Source organism: Opisthocomus hoazin, chromosome Z, assembly GCF_030867145.1.
Source record: "Opisthocomus hoazin isolate bOpiHoa1 chromosome Z, bOpiHoa1.hap1, whole genome shotgun sequence".
Taxonomy (NCBI): domain Eukaryota; kingdom Metazoa; phylum Chordata; class Aves; order Opisthocomiformes; family Opisthocomidae; genus Opisthocomus; species Opisthocomus hoazin.
In genome coordinates this window covers 55452438-55468710 of record NC_134454.1, presented here as the reverse complement: position 1 = coordinate 55468710, position 16273 = coordinate 55452438, and the positions used below count along the sequence as shown (strand labels likewise).

General features: G+C 36.9%; 1 protein-coding gene across 3 annotated transcripts in view; it reads right to left on the bottom strand.

Annotated features, from left to right (window-relative positions):
- Positions 1-16273, bottom strand: part of PCSK5 (proprotein convertase subtilisin/kexin type 5) — a 260034-nt gene that overhangs the window by 70636 nt on the left and 173125 nt on the right. For 2 of the 3 annotated variants that reach the window (XM_075447030.1, XM_075447031.1), the window contains exons 13-17: positions 12021-12157; positions 5722-5865; positions 4262-4364; positions 3532-3725; positions 1951-2035 (exon numbers count right to left, since the gene is read on the bottom strand). In XM_075447030.1, coding sequence (XP_075303145.1) covers positions 1951-2035; positions 3532-3725; positions 4262-4364; positions 5722-5865; positions 12021-12157 — 663 coding nt within the window. Of the gene's footprint in view, positions 1-1674; positions 1751-1950; positions 2036-3531; positions 3726-4261; positions 4365-5721; positions 5866-12020; positions 12158-16273 lie in introns of those variants that run through there. The other variant, XM_075447032.1, reaches the window with a different exon arrangement.

The window sequence follows — 16273 nt, the reverse complement described above, 5'->3', positions numbered from 1 at the left end:
TAAGTTGCCTACAGCAGGTTTTTTTTTTTTAAGCTAGGACTTCTCTGCCATGTTTGCCATTTTCTGTGTAACCTCAGCTTTCATCCAATTTAACTATTTCTCTACAAATGCTCTTCAGCTCTCTGGATAACCACCCTGAGCGAGTGTGAACACTGTTTTACAGATTGGATCCAGGAAATGTCCTCTGTGCTCAGCACCACTGGAAATTTTCAAGAGTACATATGGTCCAAGTTTAGAAAAAAATTAAATTAGCAGTTCAAGAAACCTAACAACCTCTGGTTTCTTATTATTTTTCTCAGTCACACACCTCAAAGTGCTTTACAAGGCAGGTAGCATTATCATGTTTTTACAGATGGGAAAACTAACATTTTGCCCAAGTTTATTTAATGGCTCAGTAACAGGATCAGAACTGCAATCCAGGTCTCCCAAGTCCCATCCAGAACCCTGCCCATCGATAACTCTGCCAAGAAAACGGAGCAAGTTTCAAACAACTGGGGAATATGAAATACATGTCCTGCAAGGCTTCATTTATCTGTCACACCCACACAGATGGTGTTTTTTTCAAAATGTTACCAAAAATCAGTTTGCTAATATTGCCCAAGAAAATGTGAAGTTTGGGTTCTTTTGAATTTTTATATTTCAATTTCTCCTTCTCTTCCCCCACTGAATGGACTTGTCTATTTTCTTCAGTGGTGCTACAAGCTGCTGTTTGTGTTAATGGACAGGGAAACTCAGTTCCTGAGAAATAAAAAAAATGTAGGCATAATTCTTCTATAGCAACTTTGTCCTATAAGGTCCCAAATCTATGTAATCTTTGGTATCCTGACATACTTGCCCATTGCAGGAACTTCTAAACTGCTAATTTACTGAACTGATTTTGCAGAAACAGAGAAGGTCACACTGAGTCTGTTAAAATTCTCCAAAATCTTAACAAGGACTGCAAATTTAGCAACATTTTAAAAGGGAAGCAGATACTTGTATTTCAAGGAGAGTGTGAACAGACCAATGTTCTGAACTGATCCCATGCTTTCCTTCCCATTAGATCACACTTCCTTTTCAAAGGGTTACTTTTAAAAAAATAGGGATATTTGTTACAAAAATTGCACAGGCACTTGGAAAATCTAGATGCAACATAAATACACAGAAATCAGAATTCCTTTACAAAACATAAAGGAATCCAGCTATTGATGCCCTAGAAGCAAGCTCCAGCTTCTACTATGACATGAAAATCTACTTTGATGGAAGGTAAAAGCTCAGTGTTAAAACATTCTCAGAACACTTGTATTCTGCAAGAACCCCTACAGATACTGAATACTGACTTAGTATTTTTCATGGCATAAAGCCAGCATACATTCCGTCATGAATTTTATAGGATTTTTGACCTTTGCTGCTTGGATCAAAAGGTCATTCATTCATAAAGGAGCCTGAAATGTGTACTGCTGCTTTGGAGGTTTTACCTATGAGTTTCCAGAATGATAAAGTCCCCCTATGAAGCAAACATATCCACTGCTGTCTAAAATATGTGCACACTATGTTGTAACAGAATTGAGCCTGAGGTATTTAAGTGAATGACTGGTTGTATGAAGAAATACAGTAAAGATAAGAAAACTGTTTATAACTATCACAGGAATGAATCAGAAAGATTAATATGATTCATCAGCTCTACCTCTAAAACAATCCTGGACTGCCACACTGCAGGTCAAAATAGTGAAGAAGCCAGCTTTCCACATGGCTGTGGCTTTTATCTTACCTGAAATGAAAGGTCTTCTAAAAATCCATTGCTAGCCAAACTGGCACAAGAAAATACTACAGTATAAACTAAACAGTGATGGAACAAATGAAATGAGGGCCACTCAAGGTTAAATAGCTATCTGATGTTCTTAATTGTGCATCCACAGCCTTTCAAGTCACTTCAGGTATTGTATTTAGCGACACCCATCATTTCCTTACCTTAGGCCATGTTTGCATTCTGTGCAGATTTGGAATTCAACACATGTCTTACAGTTTTCACTACATTTTCGGCAAACAATCTTATCTACAAAGGAAAACAAAAAACAGTCCAGAAAACCTTGGTCAGTTATGTTTAATAAAATTATATGGATATATTATTACATGACTTGTTGCTTTCTAGACTAGCATCAGGAAGGGAAGCAGCAAGCTAGACTAAAATAGCTAAATTCTGCCTATCATAGCTTTTTCCATCAAACATCAAATGGTTTAATCTATTTCTAAACATTTGAAGTTACAGTTATACCCGGAGAAAAATATGCTTTGAGATCATTAAAAAATCTTAATAAATAGTTTAAATTTACATTAACTTTTTATAATATGGACTTCAATCATCTTTTCCTATAGCAGTGATATGCAGTAACGATTGCCATGTGTTCCAGAGGCTGTCCTGCAATTTACCTCTTACACTTTCCATGCAAGCAGCCTGCCCTGTCTTCCCAATTTGGTGCTTAAAGACATACCTGCATGAACAGGTCTGATCTCATCAAAGTCAACATATCAATTACTTAACACCTGCCTTTTCACGTCAAGAGCTTCCTACTGTAAGAGATGTCTGTCTCTCTTCCGACTTGCCGTCTTTTGAGATGCAGTGCCATGTACCTTTCTGAGAAGAAAAACCCAATGTTCCCATTTAATCCTAAATTTTCATCTACCCATCTTAATTAGGTGGAAAGAAATTCCCTTTACAGTAGTTCTCACACAGTGAAACATGGAAGATTTAAAGTAGTACCCATTTTTACTAATTCTTGAGAATGAACACACAGGTTCATGATGCAGAATGCAAAAGGTTAGGTACCTAGATGAACAAAGCTCCTGAGCACATATTTACCTTATAAGGATGTGTTTAAATATAACTGAAATCACTGCAGATTTAAGCACATGTTTGAATATGTGTCTAAGTATTTTTCCTAGCCAAAGCTGGAAATTAGACACGGGCAGTCTACTTGGCAATCACAGGAGGAAACTGAAGGCAGGTGTCTCACACGGCATAAAATTACTGCTCTTGGGTCATCAAATCACTGCAGATACTTAGGTCTGTCACAAAACATTAATCGCACCACATTTTACATCTGAAGAGCCTGTTTTCCTTAGATGTTTTTCCTTCCTTTCCAGTTCAGTGGCCATGGTTGATTCCTCCGCTCTCTCTTTTGTCTGGTGCCATATCGTTTGAATTTGGGTAATGGGGAATGCCTCTTGTTCAGAACGTGGGTGTTGCCTGTCCCTTTCTGGAGTAGTGATAACCTGCTCTGTTCTCCAGCTGACTTGCTCCTGAACTGCCCTCATTCTGCTATTCCCAGCCACAAGCAGAAAAGACACCTTGCCACTAAGCTTGGTTTTTAAAATAAAGGAAGATTTTTGAGGAGGAGGAGATTCTTGATCACACTTGGCAACAATTTAACAGGAGGAATAGGATAAGAGATAGATGCATCAATATACACTTTTCCTGCTTGTAAGTATTCCAGCAACCTCCCCATATCAAATTCTGTAGCCCACAATAAAGAAACAATAAGAAATACTAACTCTTATCCAGGTAAAACCCATCAGGGCAGTTGGTAATACAGCTATTGGTTACTTCATTCAGGTAGTAGCCAGATTTACAGGTCATGCACTGGTCACTATGGCCTCCAACACAGGTTTCACAATTGGGTGAGCATTTTTTACAGCGTTTCTTGTCTGCATTGTAGTGACCAGGTGGGCAGGTCGAAACACAGATCCTGCAGACAGCAGGGAAGAGAAGGCAGAGTCGTTAATGAAATAACCTGCCACCACATTCCTGGACCATGACTGCAAAGCAGAAGTATTTCTCAGCATTGCTGCTTGTCTAATGATCATGTATTTACTAAGATGTAGCTCTCCAAAGCATTGCATCAAGCTGACTCTTCCATTTATTCCCTACAGCACATATTATCTCACTGGCAAGTGCCTTGTCAGACAGTCACACAGTATCATTTTTGACCATCTACATTTCTTCCTGTCTTGTTCAAACTCAATCACAGAAGCTGTTGTAGCTATCACAGTTATATATATATATATAGCCTCTTATGAAAAAATAATCAAGAGATGGGGAAATAATCAAAGAAGGGTGTTTGAATTCTGATTAGCTAGTTTTTTTTTTTTCCAACTACTAAGAAAATTTGTCAAATTCAGTGGAAAATGAATTATCCATGACTGCAGCAAAGAGAAGAGGAAAGGAAGTTAAGATATACACTAAGAAATCTATGAAATAAAGATTTTTTATTTTTGGTCTTACCGTGTGTTGTTCTTCGATTTGTAGTAGTAGTGCAGACAGTCAGTACAGTGATCTGGTCCTGGCCCATCACACCCTACTTTACTGCATTCTGCATTGCAGGGTCCTGTAATAAAACCAGAATACAGGGTGGGAAGGGATTAAAACTTTTCATTTACTACTTACCACCTCTCAAAACATTGTGTTTTCATGCAGAATGCAATTACTCTGTTTCCTTGTTTGATGTGAATTCCAGACAGTAATTTGGCTCTACCAAAAAGAGAAGTTTTTAGTACCTGAAGACCTTTGCAAATCCTGGCCTCGGTAATTATTCACAGTGATTTATAATTTTTAGCAAGTGTGGCATCCTCTACAGAATCTATCAGAAAGAAACTATTTCTGGATCCAAACAGATGCTTTCCTAATGAGTAACAGATCATTCTGAATTTTATTCAGAAATGTGCAAGGGCTTCTGTAATTCATAATAAGAAACTACTAGCAAAATCTCTTATAACAAGCAGGTCAACATAAATGATGAACAACATGATCAGTGGCTACTCTGGTTACCAGCTGGGTAGCAACTGGTCTGAGTGGCTACCACAGGCCAACTGAAACAGCCACCTGGGCCCAGATGCGCCTCCCTCTGTGCTGCTATAAGCTGCAAAAGCCTCGGCTAATTCTTGCTGATCAGCAAGTCTGCCATCTCACCCGCATTCATGTTGGACTTGATGCTCCTTATGAGTCCCTTCCAACTTGAGATATTCTATGATTCTATGTTTACAGTTTTCAAATAGGTCCTTCCTGCTATGAAAGGAGAGAACCATCAACTCCTGCCTTTGTGTAGGTGAACAAAGCCCTTAGGTGAAGTTATAACTTTCAGGATCACTGCTCTCTTGTGAATGAAATGTGACGAGTTTGCCAGCCACCTCGAAATTTCTCCTAACATCAGGTAAACTTGAAGTAAAGTGAGTTTGCTTCTAACTTAAGCTAGTGACCTTTACAGCAGAGATAGCAGTGTTTCATTACCTACCAAAACAAGGAGTTCAGCAGCTCTCAATCTAAAATAGGGACTGCGGCTCTGATGTGCTGTGGCAGGAGACTGTAATAATAGAAACTTCTAAATTGAACTTTGTCCTGCTATTTGCTTTCCGGAGCTATACTTAAGATTCATCAGTCCTAACCATCTTACACGATGCTCCTAATGTTGGATTACATGTAGGAAACTGCCAACTTGACATATTTTGCAGTGCCAAAAATCTAGCTCTATTAAAGTCTAGTAAGGCTGAAAAACTTCTACAGGGATCAGTGAGAAACAACACTACATATGTGTGTGCATATGTACGTATATATATTTTTATATATGTTTATACGAAAATCAGTGCATTCTTCACAGTATGCTAAGTGTAGCTTAAAGATATATAACTCTATGTTTACCCTATTATGTGTTCAGTAAATGCATGATCACATCAAATGAATGTACACACCTGAATAGTCATCTGTTCCATAATCTTCTGTAGGGTCTTCAACGGGACTAGAGCGCACTCTTTCCACTTTTGGAAAATCATTTCTTGGTGAATAAGGCTGAATGGATGTTCCATACAGTACTAAGGACCACTCTTTCAATTTGCCTAGAAGTTAAAGATTTAAAATCTAGTTTTAGAAACCATTTCTATTTTCCATGTCTTACAGAAACGTATCACTTATAAACACGACTTTGTGAGTAGGTATGGAAGACACTGTTTTTCTAATAAGTGTCTTCAGTTTAATACAGACAGCTGCTTCACTATAAACTGAGAAAGCCTTTCTCCAATCAGATTTTTACACAGTATTTTCATTGTGCTCCAGGCTCTTATAGGTCTACTAAAAGTTTGCACCACACGTTGAACTCAGTATAAACAATAAATAACAAAACCTTTGGCCATAGATATATCTGGAAGATGTACACGGTACTAAACAAGGAGTTTTTGCTCTGGATTTCACTATGGCTCAGAACATTAATTATCCAGTAATTATTATATAAGATCTTTTAGCTAACTATCTGTATTCAGAATTCTGACTTAAGAAAGGGATCACATTTTGTTTATTACTCAAGAGTACTTTTCATTGCCTTACAGGACACATATCAATGAACAGGAAGCAACTTCTTTTAAAATGCTCATGGTAGAACAGGAGTCTCCCCTCCAAAACCAGTATAATTTCTTATTTATTTGCCCTTGCTATTTGGCAGATATATCACTGCATTGTCTGCATTCATCGCTAATATTTCATCCTCTCAGTACTTGAATGAAGCAAGAAAAAATTGTTTGCTTGCCTGAAGCATTATAAAAACTGGCAAGTTTGTTTTTATGGAAGAATGAAAAGATAAATGTATATCAAGTCATCAGTTCAGGCTGTCACGACACAAAGTGTGAACTTCCAGTCCCCACCTTTCTGTCTATACTACCCAGTGAATTAATTCTCTGAAAGAGCAAAAGGACTCAGGCCTGAAATAATGCCTAAAGTAATGATAAATAAAAACTACATCCATGCATGAAAAGGTGGAATGTAAGTTTCGTCTAATACTATTCTCTCGATTATATTTATCTATGTTGCAGTAGCTAGTTGTAAATGTCGAATTCTCATCAGAAGAGAAAGGAAACAGAGGACCAGGAAGTATTTATTTTCTGACTTTGAAAGATCCTGTTTTGGAGGCTGTTTTGTAGTTAAAATACTCTTCTATTAGAACTACTATTTAAAAAGAAATGTAATGCAGTTATGCCTCTTCTCCAGAAAAACTCTTAGTATACTTCATGTAAAATTAAATTCAAGCAATCTTTCTCTGCTTTCATTTCAATAATATGCAGTAATTTGAGCTTTCATATTATTCACTTGGACTTTTTCAACCTGTGCAAGGAAATCACTTTGACCTTTGTAAGTGATTTTCTGTATTTTTCCCAATGTCATCTTGTATCCTCCATTGACATGACCACGGCAATATATTATTTCTCTGTTTTTATGTTCATCCTTCAAGCGGTAAGCAACTATAAGCAAAACCACTACCCAACAGATGACACCCTAATTCTTTTAAATGGTTTATTCTGGGGTTAAAGATAGAAATCTCTGTTATCTCTCTGTCTCTTACCAACCCAATTTAATCTTTCTGGGACAGAAATTTCCACACTTCATATGAAACCTTCTCTGCTCTATACTCAGTTTTTGAGAAGAAACTATAGGCAACAGACTACATCACGTGACAGTTGTTTCACACAATATCTTCCAACTTTTCACACCTAAAGCAAAGCATTACGTTTTTTTACAGAGACATTCAATCCTGATTTGAAAAATTAACCGATGAAGAGTCTACCACACCTGCTGCCAAACTACTGGCTAATTACCTTGGCTGTAAAACTGCATGCACTTTATTTCCAATTTGTTTTTTCCAACCTCCAGCCCACAGCCATGTAGCTCTTTAGACTCCACTAAATTAAAAAGACCCAAATCAAATATTTTCTTCCTGTATAGACATGTGGGGATCAAGTTACTTGTCAATGTTCTTCAGAATGATTTGGCTGGGTCCGTACAAAAAAAAAAAATTAGGAAATGAGTCACACAGGGAGCTCATTTTTAACCCGATATGCAGTCATCTCAACAGCCATTTCAAAGCTACAGTTCATCCATGTACAGTCTCTGTCCTTTCTGTGTTTTAATCCACTTCTACAGTATATGAACCATAATATATTGGATGCAATCAAAAAATGTGTGTTTTGCTAAGTTATTCAGATCTTTTCATCCTTATCATTATTATTCTCCAAAGATCACTAAACATTCCAAGGGCTGATTTTATACTTCTTCCAGAACACCGGTAAAAATACTGAGCACTAGAAAAAAGTATTTGCAAGGATCCACTAAAATTAACCACAGGTAAAGACACTCCTCAGGCACAGTGTATTGTGTCTGGACTTTAAGCACCTGAAAGGGCTTGTACTAACATTACTGCAGCAAGGACTGGTGCTTTGAATGCATGCCTAATGCAAAAGGGCAGTAACGGGAATAATGCAGGGTCTCTCAGGAGATTAGTAGCATTTTAAGAATGGTTTAGTAAATAAAGAGGGGAAAAATTCATGTGACTTGCCAGCAAATAAATGAAGTCTGCCTCAAGGCAGGTTTAATCTGCACAATGAAAATATTTCAATAAGTAAGTACATATACATACACACAGACTTTTATGATGAATAAACAAAATGGGCTCATTTAAGCCAAAATCTTTCTTTCCCCATTTTTGGCTGATTCTGTCATTTAGTTTGGCTAGAATAATCCTGTACCCTGCTTGTATTTAGTATGTAACAGAGGTCCCATATTGTATGTACAGGAGAAAGGGTATATCACAGTGTCTCACAGCAAGCATACGTCCACCTCCATAAACTCTACAGAATTAAATGCAGAAATCACATGCACTACTTTTATAAACCGGATCCTGCATTTCTTTACGGGTAACAGATGTGGCATTACCTTGCCAATGCAGGCATATGATGACATGCTGGCTCTTTGTTCTCAATCTGATTACAGGAAAACTGCAGCTCTTAATTATAAGACCTTTCAATAGCTAAACAAACATGCACACAACAGAAACAAGAAATAGGCACGATGGTGATATCAGTTTGATAAACTGCAGGCTACGGTGATAAATCGGAGAGGCACTATAAATTGTCTTTAAGCACCAATTGTTTACTTCACATTCTGTTCAGCGTGGAGACTAACCCCAACATGCCCAAGCAGCTGAGTTTTATCCACCACTAATACACAGCAGGCGCTTTCAAATCTTTCTGAATGGAAGTGTTACTGGACAGCTTCCATCACAGGGTAACCACAGCTCTAGAACGCTGGGGGATGTATTATTATACAGTATACAATAAACCAGGATCCAAATTCACAATCTGTCTGCATCTTGTGAAATCCAAATGCGTGTAAAAACCTAACTAGTCTCAAGCACTGTGTCACATTCCAGTTAAGAGAGTAAAGAGCAAGCTCTCCATCAGCATATCAGCTTCTTCTACAACCCTTGGTTGGGCAGGTCTGCTTTCTCCACGTCCCTTGGCCTTACTGTCCCTTTTCTTCCAGAGCTGGGTCTTTAGGCTTTAGTCCTCATGGAGGAAAAGAAATCAGTCCCAGGAGATTAGCCACTGTAGCACTGAGAAAAGTATATATAAAGTACTGAAATCAATAAATCTGTAAGACGTATACAACTATGTATATAAAATAGGAGTGTGCAGGAACAGGCTTTAAAGTGTAAAGATGGAAATATAGCTGGCCACTTTTAGACTGTCCTGGTGACATAAAAGAGCTGTAAAAGATGTCTGGAGAATAGACCGGAAGAACAGTTTGCAAAACAGGCTCTATGCTACCTCTTTTCTAGGCTTTAGTACAGAGAGTGTGCCAGGGAAGAGAGAAGAGGGGAATAGCTGAAATGTGTTGGACTGTAGCTCTCCTTCATGCCTATTGGATGAACTACTGGGTTCCGTTGAAGAGCTACAAGCAGGGCTACCCTAACTTGTCCTTCAAGACAGAGATGTTCTCAGCTGCATCAGGAGCAACAAGTGAAAGATGCAGTTGAAAATCATTGATTTTTGTCCCTTTTCAGTAATCTGATTAAAATTAAGTTACGTGTTGTCTAAGTCATGATGGAAATAGTCCTACTGAGTTTGTGAGCTGCAGGAGTGATTGGACTGGCTGGCCGCCCAGAAAGGCACATTTACCTTGAACAGGTGAACTGCACATAGCTTTCATTCCAATCTGAATAACTTAACAAACCAAATTTCAAGCAAGAGGAAGACAAAGTAGTCCATCTCTGTATCTGATGGCAGAAACATGAATGGGCCTTTCTTGGACTAAGTGGAATTGAAACAATTGACATTCTTCTAGAATAGTCAACTACTTATGCCCTATCATGCTAGCCTTTCTTATTTTAAACTCAAAGCTTTTAAGCACTTCAGTTGGCACTTCAGTCAATGTTTATTTAAGTGTGTTTTTTCATGTAGCAGAAACAATAAAAGTACTTATACTTAGCTAGGCTCATTTGAATAGTTTTAATGAGTTCCAATAACCTACTAATTCAGGAACAAACATACGTAAAAATCCCCTATTGTTAAGTTCAAGAAGATATATTTTTTGTAGCTTCAAGTACTTTAAGTTAACGTCTATGTCTTAAGATGCAGAATTGATTAAGATGCAGAACTGATTTTTAGCAAATCAGTTAGAAAACTCCTACTGGTTTGTGAGTTTACTTAGCTGCTTGAGATGGAATGTATCTTTTATTTCATTGAATTATAAACTAACTCTATTGCTAATATCATTGTAATCGTAAATACATTTCATAGTAGAATTCTTATAATTAATTTTTATCTATGAGAAAATAATCAACTAGATTTGTCACTTCCAACATAATACTGCATTCTGACATGCTGTCCAATCAGAGTAAGTGTTCATTTAGATTTAGTGATAAATGATTTCTAATACATCAGTAGCACTCATCCGTCTAACATGTTTTAATCTAGAATATTTGTTTAAGTGATATTTCACCTTTACCTGTTTTATTAAGGGGTTTCACTTACTTTGATGTGGGGCTCCAAAGGAAGGACTATATTCAGTATTCATGCATAAACTGTGGTATTTTTGTGTGCATATAATGTATCTATTTCAAAATGTTTTTTAAAGTTTAAATTTTCAGTAAATCCAAAGGCAAGTATATACTCATCTCTCATAACCAGCAAATAGAAGCAAGGATGTACTCCCATTAATCTCTTTGAAAGCCCTTCTCTCAATCTCTGTTTCTGTCAAAGTGCTTATACTGAAATATATAAATGAAACTAAACTGTGCAGTGGGAATTAAAAGCAGAAGAAAGTCTGTAGCCTCAAAAATTTTTACTAGCACCACACTTTGTGAGTGGACAAATGCCAGATTTGAGCACTCTGCCCATACACACAGGAGCATGATGCAACCAAGCCTTGACTTTTTGTCTCTTGTATAGTGGGATTTTCTAGATGTGTAAACACCAGTAAATGCCACTTTTTCTTATAGGTAGGACAAAAAATACAAAGAAAAACATCATGAAAATAAACCTCTGAGCCCTATATAGCTGATATAGGTGAAGTAGAAATGGGCCCTGTATCTGCCATGAAAGTCACATGCAATATGAATACAGCAGAGTAACTCTGAGCTGCTCTAACTTATGTTGAAGACTTGTATGATAAATCTGTATTCAACATCCAAGGGAACAGATGCCTGCATATGGAGATACTATGACTTCTTTCAAAGGTGGCACATGCCACTTCATGCAGCTTTGTGTCTTTTTCTTTGAAAACTCCACCTAGTACAGATTTGGCTTTGCTTATAGCACAGACTCTTGATAACCTGTCAGATCGTACAGGGGTCTGTCTGCATGAAGAATTCATGTCTGGTATGATGTAGTTCTAAATGCAAAGTCTCTTTTTATACTTTAAGGGAACACATGTGACTGCAAGAAAAAGGGCAGTTTAGCCCTGAGAAGATGGAATTCTCCATGGAAACCAGAAGTAAGTTCAGAATAAAAGAGAACCATGTGTCTTAAATGGCAAATAACAGCAACATAAAAACAAAGAGTGCATTGATAACTGAAATCAAGATAATGCTCTTCACAGCTCTACCTTCACACTAAAACCAGTGAGATATTACAGCTGTAAATAAAAGGTGGAAAACAGTCAAGGCAGTATTAGCAACTGGAAGAATTCTTCTGAATTCACTGAGCCCAAATAAAGGTTAGAGTCATACCTGGAGTCTTGAAATTTCTCAGCTGAGATGGAGTGTCACATATTTCCAAGATCCAGTCACCCGCTGCTTTTTCACTCCAGCAGTGAGTAGTCATAAACTCCCAGTTTTTGAATCCTTCCATGGAATGATCAAATAGCCTAAAATCAATAATGACATTATTTAAAGTGAACAATCTTAGATGGGGAGTTGAGCCTTCACATCTGCAAACTCTTGAATGATAAATTAACCAGTTTATTCATCTGTGCCTTTACATACTGTTACTTGTGATGGTTTTCCCCACACATATTTTAAGTACATACAACAGTTTCATTTTGTTTTTATGAAAGAGATTTTTACATGCCATCATTTCTCATAATGCGAAAGAGAATGGAAAGAGAACTCATTGGGAAAAAAAAAGCTAATACTGTTTAGTAGGATTCCTGTGTCTTGGGACACATGTGTCTTGCACACAATACAGCATATCTGTTGCTTTAACAGCACGATGCAAATACGAACAACTTCAAGTTGGAAAATTTCTGTAATGTTGATTTTTGGCTTTGGATTGGAATACTTTAAAGGGGTTTTAAAACAATAAAAAATATTAAGTGACTGACACAATATTAGCAATTCAATATATTTGACTTCTGAAGAAATAAAAGACAGTGGTCTCAATCCTCACACAACCAAGGTATCACTCTCTTCAAACACTTGACAGAATTGAATTTGGGTAAAATCGAGAGACTAACGGCATCTGGTGTTTTCCTCTAACCAACAACATTACCATAATTTAATTACCCATGTCTTTGGAGAAGAGGTTGGAGCTTAGGCCTGGATTATGACAATTTCTAGTATGGGGGCTCAGTTCTGAGGCTGCAATGTGATGCTGATCCCATGGGGGAAGGGGAAGGAGGACTGGCCAGAGGTTTTATTACCTAAAACTGAAATTTATTTATGAGATTTTGGAAAGACACAAGAGAATTTTCACTTTTATCCAGTGGTTACAGAATGTTGCCTGGTACCCCAAAGCTATTGATGGGATGTACGCTCTAATCCAGACTGTTGTCTCCAATAAAATGGCACAGCTCAGCTTTAAAAAACATATATATACACCCTCATATATATGTATGTATCTATATTTCTATATAGATACATGCACATATATATATGTACGTACACATATTTTTACACATATGCACATATATGCATATTATATATATGCCTATATATACATACACATGCATGTATATATATCTTTATCACTATTTCAGCTTGGTCTTTATGTGTGAAAATGTCACAGGTAATAGCTATGCTTAAACATATTCCATAAAACAAGATCTCTACAGTAGAAAATCCAATAGATTTTAAACCCTTTTCAATAAAAAAAGAGAAAAACCTAGTATTAGGCTACAAAAATATGATGGTATTTTACCCTCACTTGATTCTTTACTGTTATATTCTAAGCGAATTTCAAGTTTTATTCTCAAAAGATATTGAAGTTCAGACACTGGGAAAGCAGGATACTTCTGTAGCAATGTGAGTATGTGTCAATTTCTGGTAAAAATGGTCACACAGGTTGTGAACAAAATACCATACTTCTTGCTGAAAACTTTGGTCAGTCAGAGACTTGGGTCAGGTGTTGCATATCCACACTTACTGCATTAGGACCTGTATGGACCTGTTCGCCTGGTGCACTTTATAGAACTCAGCCCAAAGCTGATTTTCACGCTCTCATTTGTGCAAGTTTTTTCCATTTTAAATGAATGCCTATAATAGTACTTTTTTATTAATGTTGACAACATTCTGTTAAAATATAGACATATATTTAGAATTACGCTTCAGTTTCACTGATAATTGGGTGAGATTTTCTGATGCAGTTTTCTGCCTCTCTGTGTGTGCATCTATATGTGTGTATACATATTCTGCCAGCAGAATTGGCCTGTTTCATGTCACTGTTAAGTCAGTCGTTTGAAAATAGCAAGTCTCACAAACACACAGCACACATCATTTACTGAAAGGGTAGAAATTATTCCGCAGTTATTACCCAGTGTTTGCATGTGGGTATGCTTGATATAAGTCATTATGTAGGTTATTTCCAACAGTTAGTCAAATTGTCAGACTGTGTTTTGCTGATAACTAATGTATTAATTTCTAAACACCTTCTCAATCCGTCAAGGCAGCAATATTCCTCTTTGTCATTGTGGCAACTAAATTATATAGTATTATGTAAGCAGTCTGCAATTATATTGTAAATTCTGTATTCACTGGGCTTCCACTCACAAACATAGAAACACAACTTGCTGTTTATTTTCATTGTAATTAGTCTAATATTTCCCACAGTATATTTTTTTTTAAGGGTGTTTAATTGTCATGCTTTGGAATTCTAAATTACTGTAAAGATTTCTATTTGAATATTGAAGCATTCTTTTAAATAGTTTTGGGAGGAAGAGACAATAATCTCTTATGACTTTATCGTAGGTATTTAAAAACACCTTTACCTAAAACATGGTATTGCTGATAGTGTAATCTTTCGTACCTCCATCCATGGAAATGGCAATAATCTGGTCATACGCTTTCATAGAAAACTGACTCGTTTTTGGAAAGACTGCTTCTTTGGGAAATATTTAATTTCATAAAGTATGGTTTAAATTAGAATCTTTTAATATATGAATGGTGTTTCTACAAAAGATTCTACAAACGAGTCAAAAAGCTGCAGACAGATTGAAAGAACAGTTAAAATAAAAGTTGAAAGATACTAATGCAGAGGCTGGCTGTACAAACTGAATGGTACAAGCATTTTTGTGTTGCTCTGCTTATGCACTAAATTCTCAAACCAAAGAACCTGTGAGGCAGTAGATGGATTTCCCTTTCAGAGGCATTAAATGAATGAATGAAATGATCAAATGTTCATGTGTACTTTTCCTTATTCAGAAACAAATACATATGGAATAGGATCTTTTTAAGGAGCATGGAGCCACTCCAGATAGCTACTTGATTTTGTTACTTGTCAGATAATACTGAGTGAAAATTCATATCAAGGGTACACTTACATGAACCTTATCATTGACTAGTAAATTATTAGTATATTGTCTGATGAATTGTTAGTTAACTATTACAGGTTATTATGGATTGAAATAATTAAACAAGATTATTAGAATAATCCAATAATTTTTGTGACCATGATCATATACATCTGCAACATCTGTACTTCTGCATGTAACATCCTTTCAAGTGAGTAAAAGAATCAGAATCTTTATAACTGATTTGTTAACTTCACCATAACAGAATGCCAGTTTTGTCGCTCAGTTACTCAGGTGACCTCTCTTTGTAACAGGACATTTAAGTTAGGGTGGATGTGACTACATGACTGACTATATCCAGAGAAACTAATTATGGGCTGCTGCTTACAATGAGCAGCATTACATTTAAAAATAATGACTCTTCTCTCTCTCAGAAATTTTATGACATACTCATCATATGATCATATGTAGGTCTATGTAAGATCATATATGTTACAGATTGTAAAGTAAAATAATTATTTATTTAAAACAAATTCCAGAGTCCTGGCCTCTTCCACTGCCACCACTTCAGCCTAGAAATTGCATCACCTTTCTGTTTAAGAATACAACTTCAAGCAGCAATATTCATCTGTAATCAAATTTTAGACCCAGAGGAAAACCATTAGCCACTTTCTTGGAATTCCACAAGTGGGAACATTAGGCTAGTCTCTCTCAGTTAAATCTCCTAGCATTAAAAAAACAACCAAGTGCTAGCTTTTTAGGGAGGAATCTCTAAGTTCCTAAATGCTCTGAAAAATCTGTTTTCATTCGTTTTAATTTTTAATTTCGTGTGAGGTAAGACAGTATGGGTAGGGGATCCATTTGGTAACACTATCATCACCCATCACGAACAATAAAAGGTAAATGCATAAAAGGAGCTTTTTTATTATCAAGATTTTTTTTTATTTCAGAAGGTGCAGTAGCACCTGACCGACAGCCATGCTTGTATACTGAAGTGACCACAGCAAGAGCCAGGAAGCCCTGCACTGGCTGGTGGCTGGGGCTGCAGCGAAGTAGCTGGCAAGAGAAGGCTATTTTGTCCCCTGTAGCAGCAGTCTTTGTTTATGCTCCAGCCTACTAAATTGGCAGCCTGAGAGGCAGGTGGCCCTTGCCCACTAGTCTAACTGGTCACAGGACTTGAAGTGAGCTTACAGTTTGAAAAGAGTACAGACCGCCTTCCTGAGCTGCACACCTGAAAATGCTTGGGTCAGCTATTCT